This window comes from Pangasianodon hypophthalmus, chromosome 14, assembly GCF_027358585.1.
Source record: "Pangasianodon hypophthalmus isolate fPanHyp1 chromosome 14, fPanHyp1.pri, whole genome shotgun sequence".
Taxonomy (NCBI): Eukaryota; Metazoa; Chordata; class Actinopteri; order Siluriformes; family Pangasiidae; genus Pangasianodon; species Pangasianodon hypophthalmus.
In genome coordinates, this window is record NC_069723.1 from 19,528,290 (window position 1) to 19,549,951 (window position 21,662).

At 39.0% G+C, this 21,662-nt stretch overlaps 3 protein-coding genes across 3 annotated transcripts; all 3 read left to right on the forward strand.

Moving 5' to 3' along the window:
- The first annotated feature begins 6,244 nt into the window (after positions 1-6,244).
- Positions 6,245-7,195, forward strand: LOC117599104 (putative gustatory receptor clone PTE03). The gene has a single exon (XM_053239926.1). The coding sequence runs from the start codon at positions 6,245-6,247 to the stop codon at positions 7,193-7,195; it is 951 nt and encodes a 316-aa protein (XP_053095901.1).
- A 2,848-nt stretch (positions 7,196-10,043) lies between these two features.
- LOC128320226 (putative gustatory receptor clone PTE03) lies at positions 10,044-11,195 on the forward strand. Its single transcript, XM_053239897.1, has one exon. It carries the CDS (start codon positions 10,044-10,046, stop codon positions 10,992-10,994), a length of 951 nt encoding a protein of 316 aa, XP_053095872.1. The 3' UTR covers positions 10,995-11,195.
- A 2,678-nt stretch (positions 11,196-13,873) lies between these two features.
- LOC117599105 (putative gustatory receptor clone PTE03) lies at positions 13,874-15,038 on the forward strand. Its single transcript, XM_034310882.2, has one exon. It carries the CDS (start codon positions 13,893-13,895, stop codon positions 14,841-14,843), a length of 951 nt encoding a protein of 316 aa, XP_034166773.1. The 5' UTR covers positions 13,874-13,892; the 3' UTR covers positions 14,844-15,038.
- Positions 15,039-21,662: the final 6,624 nt, after the last annotated feature.

The window sequence follows — 21,662 nt, forward strand, 5'->3', positions numbered from 1 at the left end:
GACACAAATGAATCCAGAGTGGGGTGGTCAGCTAATCTATTCTGCCACACTGCTGTGGCCCATGCTAGCGCTGTTCCAGTTAAGAGAGAAATCATAAAGACGATCTTCGCCCTTTCAGATGGGAACTGGGAGGACTGCATTTCGAACACCAGTGAGCACTGCATTATAAAAGAATTACATTTCGCTGCCTCTCCAGCATAGGGCTGGGGAGCGGGCAACCTTGTCTCAGCAGGGGTAGAGGGAGACCCACGGGTCGGGAGGGGTTGGACGGGTCGATTCTTGCTCTGTATCCACTGGGGAAGTGTGTTGGGGCTGCAATATGGACTGAATCTGTGCAACCCGCTCAGACACACCCTGAATTTCTGAAAACAGTGCCGCCAGCGCTTGCTCATGCTTCCCCAGAGCAGTGGCCTGACCGGCCACAATCTCCGCTATCCGTCCTAAATCCGCTGGTTCCAGTGTTGGTGCGGACATACTGTTATGGGGCTAGGCGATAAGATGTTCAAAAAGTGTCGGGCAGGCCCTGCTTGCCCGAGAGGACCATATATAGTATGAGAGGAGCCAAGTGCGGAGACGGATCAAAAGACTCCGCCAAAATCACGGCTGTCTAAAGCAGGACACGAACCGGGGAGGTCGTGAACCCCAAGCCGTAACGTTACCCACTGTGCTAATTATATTGAGCAGGAGTTTGTGAGTGTTGCAGTGTTTGTGAAACTGGATTGGGAAGCTCAGCTCCAACGGCTGAACTCAAAGCGCCGCAGCGCAGCGGAAAAACACAACTCAAAACTGGCCCTCCTTCTGGCCGAACTTAAAGGCACCAAATGAGATAAAATCTCTAACTTAAGATGGCTGAATCTTTATTTGGGAGTGAGGACTCTCAGTCTGTCCTCCTCTTTAGTTTTGTGCCTACTTCCTCTTTTAATCCTGAGCTCCCTTTTCTTTCTTTCCCTCAATAATTTCTCTCCCTTTCCTTTTCCTTCTAAACATAAATATTTTATTTTATTTCTTTTCTTCTTTTCTTTTTTACATATCAAAATCACCAATCAGAGTAGCGTGGCGCTGCTCTGTTACCTGGCACAGATCTATGTCCGCACGCAGAGTGAGGCAATCAGAGGGCTTATAAAGAGGCGCGGCCAGGTGCTGCACGTTTACGCTGATTACCTTCTTGAGATCGCCGCGCTATAAAAGCCTGTGCAGGTGGCCGCGGATCTGCCTGAGAAGGCACCTGCCGTGTTACACTATGGGAATGCCCTCAGCGTGACCACGCTCTGAATCACATGTGTAATCAGTCCAATGGATGGGCAAGATATCACAGGTGGGGTGACATAGCGACCAGGACGGCGGACGGCGCTTCATATCATGTGTTCCTCCCTGCCCATGCTATCTCTCGAGTGGGGATACACGCGATTTGTACGTCGTCTGTTTGGGAGGGGGCTAACTGCCATCATTGTGAGCTTCTTCCTCTCCGAGTGCTCCGCTCCCGTCTAGCCGTCTTTGATGAAAGCTGCCAGGTTCGCGATCCCGCTGGGTCTGGTCCGAGACGGGGCCCGAGGGGATCCGAGACGGGCTTGTCCTTTTCTCGGTCCTCACCCGCTGGATGCATGGCTCTCTCTCGAAAAAAAAAAAAAAGCTGGAAGCCCACCCCGCAGTTTCTTCCCCCCGGAGAGAGAGCGAGACGTTTCATCTGTCTTCCTCCGAGGAGGTTGACGTGATGAGCGTCGATACTGTGGAGACTGTGAGCTCGCATATGAGGGGCTTGTGGAGGTTGTGACTCGTGCCGTAGCCAAGCTCAACATCGATTGGCCGGCCGGGAAGTGGGACGTTTGTCCCAGAAGCAAGCTGGACGAGCACTTCCTGGGAGCTACGTCACAGCCTTCACGATGGGGCCTTCCGTTTTTCCCTGATCTCCATGCCGAGTTGTTGAGATCGTGGGGGAAACCATATTCTTTCCGACTCTTCAGCTCTACTGTTTCGAATTATTCGAACATCACGGGGCTGAAAAAGAGTGGATACGGGGCGATGCCGGAGGTGGAGCAGACGTTCACGAGCTATCTCTCCTCATCTTCGACATCGTCCCCGAAGGCCCCAAAGCGTCCCCCCAGGCCGATGAGATAGATGTCCAGCCTGGTTGGGAAAGCTTATACGGTGGCAGTTCAGGCCGGTGCATGTCTGCACACCATGGTGCTGTTGCAGTTGTACGAGGCAGACCTGCTAAAAGATCTAGGCAAAGCAGCAGGCGGCGGCATTCCAGCGCTTCCTCCCTCGCTGTTCCTGGGTCTTTGGGGCTGCTGAGCGGGAGCAGCCCCGGTCATCTAGCTCCTCATACCAGGAGGCCCAGGACTTCTGAGGGCAGGGGAAGAGCGGTGTACACCTTATCATACGGTGCTTGTCTCTCCTCAGTGCCCTCAGGAGATCGATCTGCCAATCCTGCCACCCATGGTGCTTCAGGGCGCAGCAGTCTCCGGCAAGCGCTTCTCTCAGTTTCCGCCCGGGAACATAGAGGTACTGGGAGGCTTGCTACCTCTTCGGAGTTCTCCAGAGCAGCTAGTTCGGCCATCCCCTGCCGGTCCGCCACTTCAGGGCACCGAGCTAGCCGCTCTCATTACACCAGAGGTCAGTCTCTCGAGACTGATTCCCTTAGTAGACTATTTGGTAGAGTGGAAACTTCTGCCAAATGTGTCTCAATGGGTCCTGCATACTGTTGAGAGAGGCTACCGAATCCAATTCGCCAACAAGCGCCTCGTTTTTGAGGGGTTCTTCCCACTCTGGTGGGCCCCGAGCAGGCTCTGGTAATGGAACAAGAAGTAAACACTCTCTTGAGGAAGGAGGCCATCGAGGTGGTCCCTCCTCACAACAGAGAGTCCGGGTTCTACAGCTGGTACTTCATCGTTCCAATGAAGGATGGAGGGTTGCGTCCCATTTTAGATCTGCGCCAACTGAACCGCCCAGTCATCCGACTAAAGTTCAGGATTCTCACAATCAAACAATTTGTGCCTCAGATCAGCTCTGAGGACTGGTTTGTCACAATCAATCTAAAAGACGCATACTTCCATATCTCCACCCTTCCCCAGTTCGTGAGATTTGCTTTCGGGGGCAAAGCTTACCAATATCGAGTTCTTCTGTTTGGCCTGGCACTCTCACCCTGCACTTTCACGAAGTGTGTGGATGCTGCTCTGACTCCTCTGTGAAGCTCCAGGGCATCCACATCCTGAACTATATCGACAATTGGTTGATATTAGCTCAATCAAAGTAGGCGGTGGTTCAGCATCGAGATGTCGTTCTCGCCCACATGAAAGAGCTGGGGTTAAAAGATTAAATGCCAAGAAAAGTGTGCTTTCTCCAGTACAGAGAACCACTTATCTGGGCGTGGTGTGGGATTCAACCACGATGCAGGCATGTCTGTCTCCTGCTCGGATCTAGTCAATCCTCACAGCAGTCACGAGAGAAGGCCGGTCACTCACTGTAAAGCAGTTCCAGAAACTGCTGGGTCTGATGGCAGCTGCGTCCAACGTGATACCTTTTGGCCGCCTGTACATGAGACCCCTACAGTGGTGGCTCAAGACCAAGGGGTTCTCCCCAAGGGGAAGCCTGCTTCACATGATCAAGGTCACGCGGCAATGCCTACGTGCCTTAGACATGTTGAGGAAACCTTGGTTCTTGTCTCAGGGAGCTCCTTGTTGCTGTTAGCGACGGACACATGTGGAGCGGCTGCCATCTCACGTGGCACATCAACTGCCTGGAGATGATGGCTGTGTTTCTAGCATTGAAACACTTTCTCCTGGACCTAAGAGATCGCCATGTGTTGGTGCACACCGACAACACAGCAGTGGTCTCTTACATCAACCACCAGGGAGGTCTGCGTTCGCGCCTCCTTTACAGGCTGGCGCACCAGAGCCTTGTGTGGTCCAAGGAGAAACTCTTCTCACTGAGAGCAGTTTACATCCCTGGACATCTCAATATGGGAGCAGACTTCCTGTCGAGGCAGGGGCCAAGGCCCGGGGAATGGAGGCTTCACCCCGAGGTGGTGAAGCAGATATGGAGATTGTTTGGCCAGGCTCAGGTGGATCTGTTTAAACATTAAACATTCAATTCAGTTGTGAGCAACCCATAAACTGTAATGTACTGTGATTTTATTTGGTAAATACACTATGCAAGGATAATTACATAAAGTATAAATTCTGCTATCATTGTTTGTCTTTGCTACAAATGACAAATATAATATCCTAATTAATAGGTCTGTCAGAATATATGAATATATGAAAATTATGTGTCAGCTTCATTCCTTAAGCCAAAGAAATATGAAAATTAAACAAATTGCTCTATTTGCAATTGCAATTATTGTCTATGAATTAAGTCCCTGGAAAGAACAACAACAAACTGTAGAAACTGTATTATCATTAATTATGAAAATGATCACATCTCACCTGTATTAATACTAATTCACTGAAAATCATGTTCATTTTAGGCTCAAGTTATCTGCTTATCTTAAAAGACTAAGAGTGTTGATGCTGTGAATTACTTGCACAGACACATCCATTTATATAATTTGTATTTTCGTTAGTATCCACAGTGTACAAAAATGTCCTGTAGTGTGTGCAGTAAATTACTGGCAATTATGTAGCCAGTAAGTCTTTGCAATAATTACAATCTACAACTATAAAACTATATGTACTGCAAATGTCACAGTTTAAGAAGAGTATGATAATGCTGGAATATGCAGTACTATCACTGTACAGTACTCTCAATTCAATTCATACCATAAATGCCTTGTGTCTTACTTTAACCATCTTTACTGTAAAAACTTGGAATTAATCACATTTTAGTGTATGATACGGGCAGCATGAATTTCCACTACAGCTTCAGTTGCCTCAGATTGCATGGATATAATTAAACAACTAAATTCAATCAGAATTAATCATTTCTTTTACTTACCTATCTTTGCTTTCAGGTATGCAAAACATGATGACTTCAACCCATTGACAAATTCACCAAGTAAGCAATAAATAAATACATAAATAAATCCTTATTCTACAGGAACATCATGGCCTGGCAACCCTGAAGATTACACAAACTGTTCTTACTGGCGTCCTCAATTGCACACTAAAGACAAATGCATAGCATATAACGTAAGTGATTCCGAGTTACATTTATGTGAACACTGCAGCCAATTAGCTAATTTAGCTGGATAATTAGCTTCATCTCACTTTCAGCTTCAATTTGAATTAGCATAAATTGTATCTTACCTAACATATATAAACATTAAACTAGTTAGCATTACTTTATCGCTTTATAGCTGTTAGGTAACAAGCATTGTAGAGTATTACAATAATTTTGGCAATTTAATGCAGTATCATGTATACGATAAAGTACAGAGTAACATTTTCAAACTTTTGGACCGATTTGGAAGATGTCCAAACAATGTGAGGCAATCATGAGTCACATTACACCATCACACTATACTGAATTTTATTGTTGAGTGTCTTCAACAAAAATCTTGCAGTATGAAATTTTCAAAATCCAATAAAATCATAAAAAACCAAAGCGCTGTTCCTCTTACCATATTTTCATAATGATGAGACATCTCTTTATTGACGATGGGAATAGAAGGCTTATTCTACATGGCCATATCTAGCTGCTAGACGATGAAATGACTGCTGCTTTGAAAAAAAAAAAATCAAGAATAAACTAAGTTGGATTTTGTAATTAATAACCAAAGAAATCATGGCTCAGACATAAATATATTGAGACCTTACATAAGTCATTCCAGAAGCTCTTTTAGCCAAGCTATCAAACAAATGAAAATGATGGTGGCCCAAAAGAAACTAGCATGCATTATATAAATTCTGTAATACAAAAGACCCAATTAATGTTCTCTACGCTAACATGTGTATTAATCAATTTGCTATTATAAGTTACACATCCAAAGTTTGAGATAAAGTTCTACTCAGTTTCAAGTAAAGATTGCTGATATCCTCTGGTGACGTGTGAGTCTCTCACATGGTCTTTGGAGGGCATACTGTAGATGCATATAAATATACCATATCATTGTCTTCTATCAATACAACTAGAAGATCTTCTACAGGGTAAGGCTAATGTAAAAGACATAATAATTGCTAGACAGTAATTTGATTGATTTAAATAATCAATGTTGTGAATAGGGTGTCATGATAGGGACATGTGCACACTGGCAAATCAGGAACTGATATTATATTTTTAAATTTTTTTTTTTCCCCACAGATTCTGAATGGAGCTACAACCTTCAAATGACACATTTAGTTTCACCCTCCAAATTGCCACATTTGATGTCTCACCAGAAGCTATTTATCCTGTTTTTGTCACTGGAACTTTGATATATCTTTTTGCTGTATTTTGTAATGTAACTATTTTAGCATTGATTGTTACTCAGCAAAGTCTTCACAAACCAATGTTTTACATTTTGTTCAGCCTTCCTCTGGCAGATCTAATAGGGATCACATGTGCATTTCCCAGGGTGCTCGTGGATGTTGTAACCCAAACAAGTGTGGTCTATTATCCAACATGTGTCCTACAGGCTTTTTTGCTTCATATGTATGGAGGTAGTGTACTTTTTATTCTGGCAGCCATGTCATTTGATCGCTACATAGCAATATGCAAGCCACTCAGATATAATTCAATAATGAATCCATACACAGTTAGTAGTGTCATAACTCTGGCTTGGGGCCTTGATTTTGTCATGATAGTTGTGTTGTTTGCCCTTCAGGCAAGATTTCCAAAATGTAAGACATTTATTGTTAATGTGTATTGTGATAATGTATCTTTGCTCCAACTGTCATGTGGTGGTGACTTTACTGTGAACAATATCTATGGGTTAGGAATAACAGGGTTTATGCAGGGCATTAGTTTGATCATTCAGTTATTCTCCTATGTACAAATCCTTAGGGTCTGCCTTCATCACACTCAAACCGATGCTAGAATTAAGGCTGTAAACACATGTTTACCACAGGTAATTTCATTTATTTTGCATGAACTAGTTTCTAGTATTGCAATACTTTCATATCGGTTTCAGAATGTACACCCGAATACACGAAAGATATGCGGTATGTTGATTTTCACATTCCTTCCAGTTGTTAATCCAATTTTATATGGGGCAAAAACAAAAGAGATTAGAAAAGCATTCTTGATAGTGTTAAAAAAACAAAAGGTTATGTTCACTTAATAGAGGCACAACAGACATTACTTTAAATTTTAACTTTTAATAAACAGTAGCTTTAATAGAAAACATTCAGTTTTGCTTTACCTGATAAAAATAACAATTTGCAATGGATTTTGACTTCTATAAATGTCTCATTCAACCAATATTAAAAAAAGGCCCTTTTTTCTTGTGAAACTTTCATAAACCAATGTTTCACATTCTTTTAACAGGCATCAATAATTATGTATGTATGTATGTATGTATGTGTGTGTGTGTGTGTGTGTGTGTTTAATGTAGATGAAAGAAATAATATAAATAAAACAATTGGCTGATTCTTTGCATTAATTATGTAGAAAGCAAATGAAAATATTTAATGTTTTATAGCATTATAACAGCGTTGATAAAATGTCCAATATAGATGGATGTACACATACATGTCCTCTTTATACTTATTATGTTTCTGATTGCTTACACATTTTGCAAATATAAAAATACTTTACATATACCTTCAGTGTGTGTGTGTGTGTGTGTGTGTTTGTGTGTGTGTATATATATATATATATATGTATATAAAATTACAATAATATTTTTTGACTTGAAAAATAATGTCTTTTGACTTGCAAAATCCTCAAAGAATTTTTAATGGGATTTAATTTAAACCAGGGGCTTGGCTAGGCCATGCAAGCCATTATTGAGTTATTTTGGCTGTATGTTTGGGGTAATTCACTGACTGTTGAAATGTCTTCTCCCCAGATTCAATTTCTTGGCCGATTAGGTTAAATTCTCCTCTAATATATCATGGTACTTCAATTCATGTTTCAGGATGATCGGTGTAAATTGTTATTATTTTGTCTTCTGGGAAACATGTAAGTATCTTATGTAGCTTCTCAAGGGCAGTATTAAATAAAAAAAAAGACCTTAAAACAAAATAATAACCATCAAATAATCATGTAAACACTGTTGAACAGAGATCAAATATGCAGATGATGCTGGAAAATCAAATAATGTGCAGGACCTGGAGGATTTTCTGAAGAACAGCGGGCAGTTTAACTGCTCAGGACAAACAAGGGACTCATGAACAACTATCATGAAACATAAAAACAGTCGTTGATCATCATCCAGGTTTCAGCACAGTATTAAGAATCAAGAATATGTAAACTTTTGAACTGGTTCATTTGTGTAAATTCAGTTATTATTGTGTCTTGTGGACTATATGTAAACACCTGGAGATGATCGCCATGATCGCTCCCAGCACCGGGCCCTGAGACAAGAACCAAGGTTTCCTCAACATGTCTAAGGCACGTAGGCATCGTCGCGTGACCTTGATCATGTGAAGCAGGCTTCCCCTCGGGGAGAACCCCTTGGTCTTGAGCCACCACTGTAGGGGTCTCATGTACAGGCGGCCAAAAGCTATCACATTGGACGCAGCTGCCATCAGACCCAGCAGTTTCTGGAACTGCTTTACAGTGAGTGACCGGCCTTCTCTTGTGACTGCTGTGAGGATCGACTAGATCCGAGTATAATTAAACAACTAAATTCAATCAGAATTAATCATTTCTTTTACTTACTTATCTTTGCTTTCAGGTATGCAAAACACGATGACTTCAACCCATTGACAAAATCAGCAAGTAAGCAATAAATAAATACATAAATAAATCCTTATTCTACAGGAACATCATGGCCTGGCAACCCTGAAGATTACACAAACTGTTCTTACTGGCGTCCTCAATTGCACACTAAAGACAAATGCATAGCATATAACATAAGTGATTCCGAGTTACATTTATGTGAACACTGCAGCCAATTAGCTAATTTAGCTGGATAATTAGCTTCATCTCACTTTCAGCTTCAATTTGAATTAGCATAAATTGTATCTTACCTAACATATATAAACATTAAACTAGTTAGCATTACTCTCTTTATAGCTGTTAAGTAACAAGCATTGTAGAGTATTACAATAATTTTGGCAATTTAATGCATTATCACGTATACGATAAAGTACAGAGTAACATTTTCAAACTTTTGGACCGATTTGGAAGATGTCCAAACAATGTGAGGCAATCATGAGTCACATTACACCATCACACTGTACTGAATTTTATTATTAAGTGTCTTCAACAAAAATCTTGCAGTATGAAATTTTCAAAATCCAATAAAATCATAAAAAAACAAAGCGCTGTTCCTCTTACCATATTTTCATCATGATGAGACATCTCTTTATTGACGATGGGAATAGAAGGCTTATTCTACATGGCCATGTCTAGCTGCTAGACGATGAAAAGACTGCTGCTTTGAAAAAACAAAAAACAAGAATAAATTAAGTTGGATTTTGTAATTAATAACCAAAGAAATCATGGCTCAGACATAAATATATTGAGATATTACATAAGTCATTCCAGAAGCTCTTTTAGCCAAGCTATCAAACAAATGAAAATGATGGTGGCCCAAAAGAAACTGGCAGGCATTATATAAATTCTGTAATGCAAAAGACCCAATTAATGTTTTCTAAGCTAACATGTGTATTAATCAATTTGCTATTATAAGTTACACATCCAAAGTTTGAGATAAAGTTCTACTCAGTTTCAAGTAAAGATTGCTGATATCCTCTGGTGACGTGTGAGTCTCTCACATGGTCTTTGGAGGGCATACTGTAGATGCATATAAATATACCATATCATTGTCTTCTATCAATACAACTAGAAGATCTACAGGGTAAGGCTAATGTAAAAGACATAATAATTGCTAGACAGTAATTTGATTGATTTAAATAATCAATGTTGTGAATAGGGTGTCATGATAGGGACATGTGCACACTGGCAAATCAGGAACTGATATTATATTTTTAAATTTTTTTTTTCCCCACAGATTCTGAATGGAGCTACAACCTTCAAATGACACATTTAGTTTCACCCTCCAAATTGCCACATTTGATGTCTCACCAGAAGCTATTTATCCTGTTTTTGTCACTGGAACTTTGATATATCTTTTTGCTGTATTTTGTAATGTAACTATTTTAGCATTGATTGTTACTCAGCAAAGTCTTCACAAACCAATGTTTTACATTTTGTTCAGCCTTCCTCTGGCAGATCTAATAGGGATCACATGTGCATTTCCCAGGGTGCTCGTGGATGTTGTAACCCAAACAAGTGTGGTCTATTATCCAACATGTGTCCTACAGGCTTTTTTGCTTCACATGTATGGAGGTAGTGTACTTTTTATTCTGGCAGCCATGTCATTTGATCGCTACATAGCAATATGCAAGCCACTCAGATATAATTCGATAATGAATCCATACACAGTTAGTAGTGTCATAACTCTGGCTTGGGGCCTTGATTTTGTCATGATAGTTGTGTTGTTTGCCCTTCAGGCAAGATTTCCAAAATGTAAGACATTTATTGTTAATGTGTATTGTGATAATGTATCTTTGCTCCAACTGTCATGTGGTGGTGACTTTACTGTGAACAATATCTATGGGTTAGGAATAACAGGGTTTATGCAGGGCATTAGTTTGATCATTCAGTTATTCTCCTATGTACAAATCCTTAGGGTCTGCCTTCATCACACTCAAACCGATGCTAGAATTAAGGCTGTAAACACATGTTTACCACAGGTAATTTCATTTATTTTGCATGAACTAGTTTCTAGTATTGCAATACTTTCATATCGGTTTCAGAATGTACACCCGAATACACGAAAGATATGCGGTATGTTGATTTTCACATTCCTTCCAGTTGTTAATCCAATTTTATATGGGGCAAAAACAAAAGAGATTAGAAAAGCATTCTTGATAGTGTTAAAAAAACAAAAGGTTATGTTCACTTAATAGAGGCACAACAGACATTACTTTAAATTTTAACTTTTAATAAACAGTAGCTTTAATAGAAAACATTCAGTTTTGCTTTACCTGATAAAAATAACAATTTGCAATGGATTTTGACTTCTATAAATGTCTCATTCAAGCAATATTAAAAAAAAGGCCCTTTTTTCTTGTGAAACTTTCATAAACCAATGTTTCACATTCTTTTAACAGGCATCAATAATTATGTATGTGTGTATGTATGTATGTGTGTGTGTGTGTGTGTGTGTGTTTAATGTAGATGAAAGAAATAATATAAATAAAACAATTGGCTGATTCTTTGCATTAATTATGTAGAAAGCAAATGAAAATATTTAATGTTTTATAGCATTATAACAGCGTTGATAAAATGTCCAATATAGATGGATGTACACATACATGTCCTCTTTATACTTATTATGTTTCTGATTGCTTACACATTTTGCAAATATAAAAATACTTTACATATACCTTCAGTGTGTGTGTGTGTGTGTGTGTGTTTGTGTGTGTGTATATATATATATATATATATATATATATATATATATATATATATATATATATATATATATATATGTATATAAAATTACAATAATATTTTTTGACTTGAAAAATAATGTCTTTTGACTTGCAAAATCCTCAAAGAATTTTTAATGGGATTTAATTTAAACCAGGGGCTTAGCTAGGCCATGCAAGCCATTATTGAGTTATTTTGGCTGTATGTTTGGGGTAATTCACTGACTGTTGAAATGTCTTCTCCCCAGATTCAATTTCTTGGCCGATTAGGTTAAATTCTCCTCTAATATATCATGGTACTTCAATTCATGTTTCAGGATGATCGGTGTAAATTGTTATTATTTTGTCTTCTGGGAAACATGTAAGTATCTTATGTAGCTTCTCAAGGGCAGTATTAAATAAAAAAAAAGACCTTAAAACAAAATAATAACCATCAAATAATCATGTAAACACTGTTGAACAGAGATCAAATATGCAGATGATGCTGGAAAATCAAATAATGTGCAGGACCTGGAGGATTTTCTGAAGAACAGTGGGCAGTTTAACTGCTCAGGACAAACAAGGGACTCATGAACAACTATCATGAAACATAAAAACAGTCGTTGATCATCATCCAGGTTTCAGCACAGTATTAAGAATCAAGAATATGTAAACTTTTGAACTGGTTCATTTGTGTAAATTCAGTTATTATTGTGTCTTGTGGACTATATGTAAACACCTGGAGATGATCGCCATGATCGCTCCCAGCACCGGGCCCTGAGACAAGAACCAAGGTTTCCTCAACATGTCTAAGGCACGTAGGCATCGTCGCGTGACCTTGATCATGTGAAGCAGGCTTCCCCTCGGGGAGAACCCCTTGGTCTTGAGCCACCACTGTAGGGGTCTCATGTACAGGCGGCCAAAAGCTATCACATTGGACGCAGCTGCCATCAGACCCAGCAGTTTCTGGAACTGCTTTACAGTGAGTGACCGGCCTTCTCTTGTGACTGCTGTGAGGATCGACTAGATCCGAGTATAATTAAACAACTAAATTCAATCAGAATTAATAATTTCTTTTACTTACTTATCTTTGCTTTCAGGTATGCAAAACACGATGACTTCAACCCATTGACAAAATCAGCAAGTAAGCAATAAAGAAATACATAAATAAATCCTTATTCTACAGGAACATCATGGCCTGGCAACCCTGAAGATTACACAAACTGTTTTTACTGGCGTCCTCAATTGCACACTAAAGACAAATGCATAGCATATAACATAAGTGATTCCGAGTTACATTTATGTGAACACTGCAGCCAATTAGCTAATTTAGCTGGATAATTAGCTTCATCTCACTTTCAGCTTCAATTTGAATTAGCATAAATTGTATCTTACCTAACATATATAAACATTAAACTAGTTAGCATTACTCTCTTTATAGCTGTTAAGTAACAAGCATTGTAGAGTATTACAATAATTTTGGCAATTTAATGCATTATCACGTATACGATAAAGTACAGAGTAACATTTTCAAACTTTTGGACCGATTTGGAAGATGTCCAAACAATGTGAGGCAATCATGAGTCACATTACACCATCACACTGTACTGAATTTTATTATTAAGTGTCTTCAACAAAAATCTTGCAGTATGAAATTTTCAAAATCCAATAAAATCATAAAAAACAAAGCGCTGTTCCTCTTACCATATTTTCATAATGATGAGACATCTCTTTATTGACGATGGGAATAGAAGGCTTATTCTACATGGCCATGTCTAGCTGCTAGACGATGAAAAGACTGCTGCTTTGAAAAAACAAAAAACAAGAATAAATTAAGTTGGATTTTGTAATTAATAACCAAAGAAATCATGGCTCAGACATAAATATATTGAGATATTACATAAGTCATTCCAGAAGCTCTTTTAGCCAAGCTATCAAACAAATGAAAATGATGGTGGCCCAAAAGAAACTGGCAGGCATTATATAAATTCTGTAATGCAAAAGACCCAATTAATGTTTTCTAAGCTAACATGTGTATTAATCAATTTGCTATTATAAGTTACACATCCAAAGTTTGAGATAAAGTTCTACTCAGTTTCAAGTAAAGATTGCTGATATCCTCTGGTGACGTGTGAGTCTCTCACATGGTCTTTGGAGGGCATACTGTAGATGCATATAAATGTACTGTGTCATTGTCTTCTATCAATACAACTAGAAGATCTTCTACAGGGTAAGGCTAATGTAAAAGACATAATAATTGCTAGACAGTAATTGGATTGATTTAAATAATCAATATTGTGAATAGGGTGTCATGATAGGGACATGTGCACACTGGCAAATCAGGAACTGATATTATATTTTTTTTTTTTTTTTTTTCCCCAAAGATTCTGAATGGAGCTACAACCTTCAAATGACACATTTAGTTTCACCCTCCAAATTGCCACATTTGATGTCTCACCAGAAGCTATTTATCCTGTTTTTGTCACTGGAACTTTGATATATCTTTTTGCTGTATTTTGTAATGTAACTATTTTAGCATTGATTGTTACTCAGCAAAGTCTTCACAAACCAATGTTTTACATTTTGTTCAGCCTTCCTCTGGCAGATCTAATAGGGATCACATGTGCATTTCCCAGGGTGCTCGTGGATGTTGTAACCCAAACAAGTGTGGTCTATTATCCAACATGTGTCCTACAGGCTTTTTTGCTTCACATGTATGGAGGTAGTGTACTTTTTATTCTGGCAGCCATGTCATTTGATCGCTACATAGCAATATGCAAGCCACTCAGATATAATTCGATAATGAATCCATACACAGTTAGTAGTGTCATAACTCTGGCTTGGGGCCTTGATTTTGTCATGATAGTTGTGTTGTTTGCCCTTCAGGCAAGATTTCCAAAATGTAAGACATTTATTGTTAATGTGTATTGTGATAATGTATCTTTGCTCCAACTGTCATGTGGTGGTGACTTTACTGTGAACAATATCTATGGGTTAGGAATAACAGGGTTTATGCAGGGCATTAGTTTGATCATTCAGTTATTCTCCTATGTACAAATCCTTAAGGTCTGCCTTCATCACACACAAACCGATGCTAGAATTAAGGCTGTAAACACATGTTTAGCACAAGTAATTTCATTTATTTTGTATGAACTAGTTTCTAGTATTGCAATACTTTCATATCGGTTTCAGAATGTACACCCGAATACACGAAAGATATTCGGTATGTTGATTTTCACATTCCTTCCAGTTGTTAATCCAATTTTATATGGGGCAAAAACAAGAGACATTAGAAAAGCATTCTTGATAGTGTTAAAAAAACGAAAGGTTATGTTCACTTAATAGAGGCACAACAGACATTACTTTAAATTTTAACTTTTAATAAACAATAGCTTTAATAGAAAACATTCAGTTTTGCTTTACCTGATAAAAATAACAATTTGCAATGGATTTTGACTTCTATAAATGTCTCATTCAACCAATATTAAAAAAAGGCCCTTTTTTCTTGTGAAACTTTCATAAACCAATGTTTCACATTCTTTTAACAGGCATCAATAATAATGTATGTATGTATGTGTGTGTGTGTGTGTGTGTGTGTTTAATGTAGATGAAAGAAATAATATAAATAAAACAATTGGCTGATACTTTGCATTAATTATGTAGAAAGCAAATGAAAATATTTAATGTTTTATAGAATTATAACAACGTTTATAAAATGTCCAATATAGATGGATGTACACATACATGTCCTCTTTATACTTATGTTTCTGATTGCTTACACATTTTGCAAATATAAAAATACTTTACATATACCTTCAGTGTGTGTGTGTGTGTGTGTGTGTATATATATATATATATATATATATATATATATATATATATATATATATATATATATATATATATATATATGTATGTATATAAAATTACAATAATATTTTTTGACTTGAAAAATAATGTCTTTTGACTTGCAAAATCCTCAAAGAATTTTTAATGGGATTTAATTTAAACCAGGGGCTCAGCTAGGCCATGCAAGCCATTATTGAGTTATTTTGGCTGTATGTTTGGGGTAATTCACTGACTGTTGAAATGTCTTCTCCCCAGATTCAATTTCTTGGCCGATAAGGTTAAATTCTCCTCTAATATATCATGGTACTTCAATTCATGTTTCAGGATGATCGGTGTAAATTGTTATTATTTTGTCTTCTGGGAAACATGTAAGTATCTTATGTAGCTTCTCAAGGGCAGTATTAAATAAAAAAAAGACCTTAAAACAAAATAATAACCATCAAATAATCATGTAAACACTGTGGAACAGAGATCAAATATGCAGAAGATGCTGGAAAATCAAATAATGTGCAGGACCTGGAGGATTTTCTGAAGAACAGTGGGCAGTTTAACTGCTCAGGACAAACAAGGGACTCATGAACAACTATCATGAAACATAAAAACAGTCGTTGATCGTCATTCAATTCAATTCAATTCAATTTTATTTATATAGCGCTTTTAACAATGGACATTGTCACAAAGCAGCTTTACAGAAATAAATGGATTCACAAAAATATATTGTAAATATTTAAATTAATCACTGTGAATTTATCCCTAATGAGCAAGCCAGTGGCGACGGTGGCAAGGAAAAACTCCCCGAGATGATATGAGGAAGAAACCTTGAGAGGAACCAGGCTCAAAAGGGAACCCATCCTCATCTGGGTGCAACGGATAGTGCAATTATAAATAAATCCCTTCTATTGTGTACTATATGGACAAATAGTGCAATTGTGCAACCAATAAATTCATCACAGTATTTGCAAGAGGTCCGGCTGGTTAAAATCTATCCACTGTCCACTGATGGAGTCCTGAGTACGAAGCTGCTCGTGGCAACTGCAGCCCCAAAGCCACTACAGCAATCGCAGTCCCAAGCCATTACAGTACAGCTCCCCATATGTGATCCCCAAGCCATCTCCACAGCCCCCAGGTGGCGCCATCCCCAGCAATCCAAACAGTTCTTCACGCAGTCCATATGGGGCCACCCCCAGCAGCAGCGAGCGAACTCAACCGATGAGAACTCCAACCAGAAGTAGGGCATCAGGATGGGTCAGGCAGCGAGGAGGAGCAGAAGGGGTCAGGATCACTGGCATCACTGGCATCTCAGAAGTAGCATGTGTAGCTCGACAGAGAGTGAGGAAGAGAGAGAGATGGAGAGAAAGGAAGAGATTGTTAGGTGAGCTTTTGTCCTCTAATGGTTAAGCACGATGTACTTTGCATGCAGAGTGCAAGCAGGGACTCCGGCAAGACTAGCTATGACAGCATAACTGAAAGGGAGAGCCAGAAGCTAACACAGACATGAGGGCACCCTGGGACATAAGGCAGCCAGCCACTCCACCGTCGACAAACCTGAGTGAACGTGTGAGAGTGGGGGGGCGACAGCATCCAAACATCCCATTTCACCACAACACTCTATGCCTGTGAAACCCTCCAGACCTGCCCCTGTACCTAAGAAAACTATTCACAAAAGGCTTGACTAAACAAATATGTTTTCAGCCTAGACTTAAACACTGAGACTGTGTCTGAGCCCCGAACACTAAGTGGAAGGCTGTTCCATAACTGTGGGGCTTTGTATGAGAAAGCTCTACCCCCAGCTGTAGCCCGCATTATTCGAGGTACCAACAAATAGCCTGCATCTTTTGATCTGAACCAAAAGTTCGCTCAGGTACTGTGGCGCGAGACCATTTAGTGCTTTATAGGTCAATAGTAGTATTTTATAATCAATACGAAATTTGATTGGGAGCCAATGCAGTGTGGATAAGATAGGGGTGATGTGGTCATATCTTCTGGTTCTAGTAAGGACTCTCGCTGCTGCATTCTGGACTAACTGGAGCTTGTTTATGCATCTACTGGAACATCCAGACAGTAAGGCATTACAATAATCCAACCTAGAGGTAACAAAAGCATGAACTAATTTTTCTGCATCGTGTAGTGACAATATATTTCTTATTTTAGCAATATTTCTGAGATGAAAGAAAGCAATCCTAGTTATATTATCTACATGAGCTTCAAAAGAAAGACTAGAGTCGATAATCACACCAAGGTCTTTTACTGCTGCACATGATGAAACAGAAAGGTCATCCAGAGTTATTATGTAATCAGAAAGCTTACTTCTAGCTGCATGTGGTCCTAGTACAAGTACTTCTGTCTTGTCAGAATTAAGTAAGAGAAAGTTAATAAGCATCCAGTTTCTAATGTCTTTTACACATTCCTCAACTTTATTAAGCTGGTGTCTGTCATCTGGCTTTGCTGAAACATACAACTGTGTGTCATCAGCGTAACAGTGGAAGCTAATACCATGCTTACGAATAATTTTGCCCAGAGGTAGCATATATAAAGAAAAGAGCAGTGGGCCTAAAACAGAGCCTTGCGGAACACCAAACTTTACCTTAGCATGAGAAGAGAAGTCACCATTTACGTTTACAAACTGATAACGATCAGTCAAATAAGACCTGAGCCAGGAAAGGGCTGTTCCCTTAATGCCTACTACATTTTCTAGTCTATTGAGGAGAATAGCATGATCAATGGTATCAAAAGCTGCACTAAGGTCAAGCAGCACCAGCAAGGAGACACAACCCTGATCAGAGGCCAGTAGTAGGTCATTTACAACTTTTACCAGTGCTGTCTCTGTGCTATGATGAGGCCTAAATCCTGACTGATACATTTCATGAATGTTATTCCTATGTAAGTATGAGCATAGCTGCTGTGCTACAACCTTTTCAAGGACCTTGGAAATAAAGGGGAGGTTTGATATTGGCCTGTAGTTGGACAGTTGACAGGGATTGAGGTCAGGTTTTTTAATCAGGGGCTTGATAACTGCTAATTTAAAAGATTTAGGTACATAGCCAATGCTAAGGGAAGAATTGAGGTCATCCAGGTTTCAGCACAGTATTAAGAATCAAGAATATGTAAACTTTTGAACTGTTTCATTTGTGTAAATTCAGTTATTATTGTGTCTTGTGGATTATATGTAAACACCTGTTTTGTGAAATAGCATATTCAGGGCAGTACTCAATAAAAAAAAAATGCAATTTTTATGATCTTTTTTTTTAATTTGTAACATTTTGCAGATTCAGTAAGACATATGTAAACTTATAAACTATATATATATATATATATATATATATATATATATATATATATATATATATATATATATATATATACAAAAATCATTGAATTCAGGTGTTCCAATCACTTCCATGGCCACAAGTGTATAAAATCAAGCACCTAGGCATGCAGACTGCTTCTGCAAACATTTGTGAAAGAATGGGTCGCTCTCAGGACCTCAGTGAATTCAAGCGTGGTACCGTGATAGGTTGCCACCTGTGCAATAAGTCCATTCGTGAAATTTCTTCACTACTAAATATTCCACGGTCAACTGTTAGTGGTATTATAGCAAAGTGGAAGCAATTGGGAACAACAGCAACTCAGCCATGAAGTGGTAGGCCACGTAAAATCACAGAGCGGGGTCAGCGCATGCTGAGGAGCACAGTGCGCAGAAGTCAGTAACTACAGACCTACAAACTTCGTGTGTCCTTCAGATTAGCTCAAGAACAGTGCGTAGAGAGCTTCATGGAATGGGTTTCCATGGCCGAGCAGCTGCATCCAAGCCTTACATCACCAAGTGCAATGCAACGCATCGGTGTAAAGCACGCCGCCACTGGACTCTAGAGCAGACGAATCACGCTTCTCTGTCTGGCAATCCGATGGATGAGTCTGGGTTTGGCGGCTGCCAGGAGAACGGTACTTGCCTGACTGCATTGTGCCAAGTGTAAAGTTTGGTGGAGGAGGGATTATGGTGTGGGGTTGTTTTTCAGGGGTTGGGCTTGGCCCCGGCCCCTTAGTTCCAGTGAAAGGAACTCTTAATGCTTCAGCATACCAAGTCATTTTGGACAATTTCATGCTCCCATCTTTGTGGGAACAGTTTGGGGATGGCCCCTTCCTGTTCCAACATGACTGCGCACCAGAGCACAAAGCAAGGTCCATAAAGACATGGATGAGCGAGTTTGGTGTGGAGGAACTTGACTGGCTTGCACAGAGTCCTGACCTCAACCCGACAGAACACCTTTGGGATGAATTAGAGCGGAGGCTGCGAGCCACGCCTTCTCATCCAACATCAGTGCCTGACCTCACAAATGTGCTTCTAGAAGAATGGTCAAAAATTCCCATAAACACACTCCTAAACATTGTGGAAAGCCTTCCCAGAAGAGTTGAAGCTGTTATAGCTGCAAAGGGTGGGCCAACTCCATATTAAACCCTACGGATTAAGAATGGGATGTCATTAAAGTTCATGTGCATGTAAAGGCAGACATCCCTAAACTTTTGGCAATATAGTGTATAAAGTCTTAGCCACATGCAAAGAAATGCTGTAGAGCAAAGATGCCTTCAAAAATAATGAAATTAAATGTTTCTATATTTAAAAAAAATACCATAAAGAGCAGTAAACAGTAATAAGTGAAACAAAGTCAATATTTGGTGTGACATTCCTTCACTTTAAAAAAAAAATAGTAGTCTCTGGTACAATTTGTGCAGTTTTATAAGGAAATGAGCTGTAAGTTTTACTGAGCATCTTGCAGAACCAGCCACAGTTCTTCTGGAGACTTTGACTGTCACACTTGCTTCTTATTTTTGCAGCAAAACCCAGCAGCCTTTATTATGTTTTTTTGTCTGAAAAGTGTCTCTTATGTAATATGCTGCTTTCTTTACTGACATACAAAATTTTTCTGTAACATTCAATTTTGTGCTGGAAAACTAATGTTTGGAAATCTAAAATGCTTTTGTACTGACTCGATAATACAGAACTCATAAAATAAAAACTTATAACAAAGTTTGTACTAAAAAAATAGGGTGCCTAAGACTTTTGCACAGTACCGTACATTGTACTGTCAGCATTCACAATTACAATTTCCCATGATTTAAAACTGTTAGCTTGCACCTTGATTCTTTAATTGACATGCCCCTAACTTGGCATCACACACACAAAAAACATACAACACAAAGGTCATTGTATGACATGACAGACAACTAGTTGACCAGTGCAGTTTAGTTCACACAGCAGGGGTTCGCTGAAAATGCGATTGTGAGTTCTGAATATGTACGGATGTGAGTTTGGTTATAAAATGCTGTTGTCACTCTCGTAAATAACTGAACTGTGTGTGATGGTCACCATATTAAGCACTCAGATACGACAGATAACCTTATTCTTTGCTGTGTGGCCATTAATGAGTAGTTATCTACGAAAAAAGTGTTATGTGTTTGTGTTACCAGTGTTGGGTAGATTAGAGTAATCTGATTTTTGAATACAAATGGAATTATTTGATAAAATATTTTTGATAAAGTAATGAATAAATGATTGATTGTGATATTTTGATCAAAAACAAGCAAGACAAAGATTTTTTTTTTTTTGGTTCAATTATTTTTCTGTTCCCTTCCCGGGTTTTCCTACTACAGATTTTGCATGATCTCCATGTTAAAATGAGTTCAACCACAATACACAAATGTTCCCCTGTTGATTTGTTTAGAATTAACAAAATAGATCACGAAAAGCCAAATTGTGATGGCTAGATGACTGGATCAGAACATCTCCAAGATGGCAGGTCTTGTGGGGTCAAGATTCCCTGTATGCAGTGGTTAGTACCTACCAAAAGTGGTCCAAAGAAGGACAACTGGTGAACTGGTGACAGGGTCATGGGCGCCCAATCCTCACTGATGCGCTTGTGGAGTGAAGGCTAACCCATCTGGTCTGATCACACAGAGGAGCTACTGTAGCACAAATTGCTGAAAAAGTTAATGGTGGCTATGATAGAAAGGTGTCAGAGCACACAGTGCATCGCAGATTGCTGCGTATGAAGCTGCATAGCTGCAGACCAGTCAGAGTGCCGGTGCTGACCCCTGTCCACACACACACACACACGTGTATATATATATATATATATATATATATATATATATATATATATATATATATATACAGTCAGGTCCGGAAGTATTTGGACAATGAAAGAGTTTTTGTGATTTTGCCTTTATACACCACCACAATGGATTTGAAATAAAACAATCAAGATGTGATCGAAGTGTAGATTTTCAGCTTTATTTTAAGAGGTTCCACAAAAA

Excerpts from the sequence above, each read along its gene's own strand:
- LOC117599105 (XM_034310882.2), top strand. The coding sequence starts at position 13,893 with ATGGAGCTACAACCTTCAAATGACACATTTAGTTTCACCCTCCAAATT.
- LOC117599104 (XM_053239926.1), top strand. The coding sequence starts at position 6,245 with ATGGAGCTACAACCTTCAAATGACACATTTAGTTTCACCCTCCAAATT.
- LOC128320226 (XM_053239897.1), top strand. The coding sequence starts at position 10,044 with ATGGAGCTACAACCTTCAAATGACACATTTAGTTTCACCCTCCAAATT.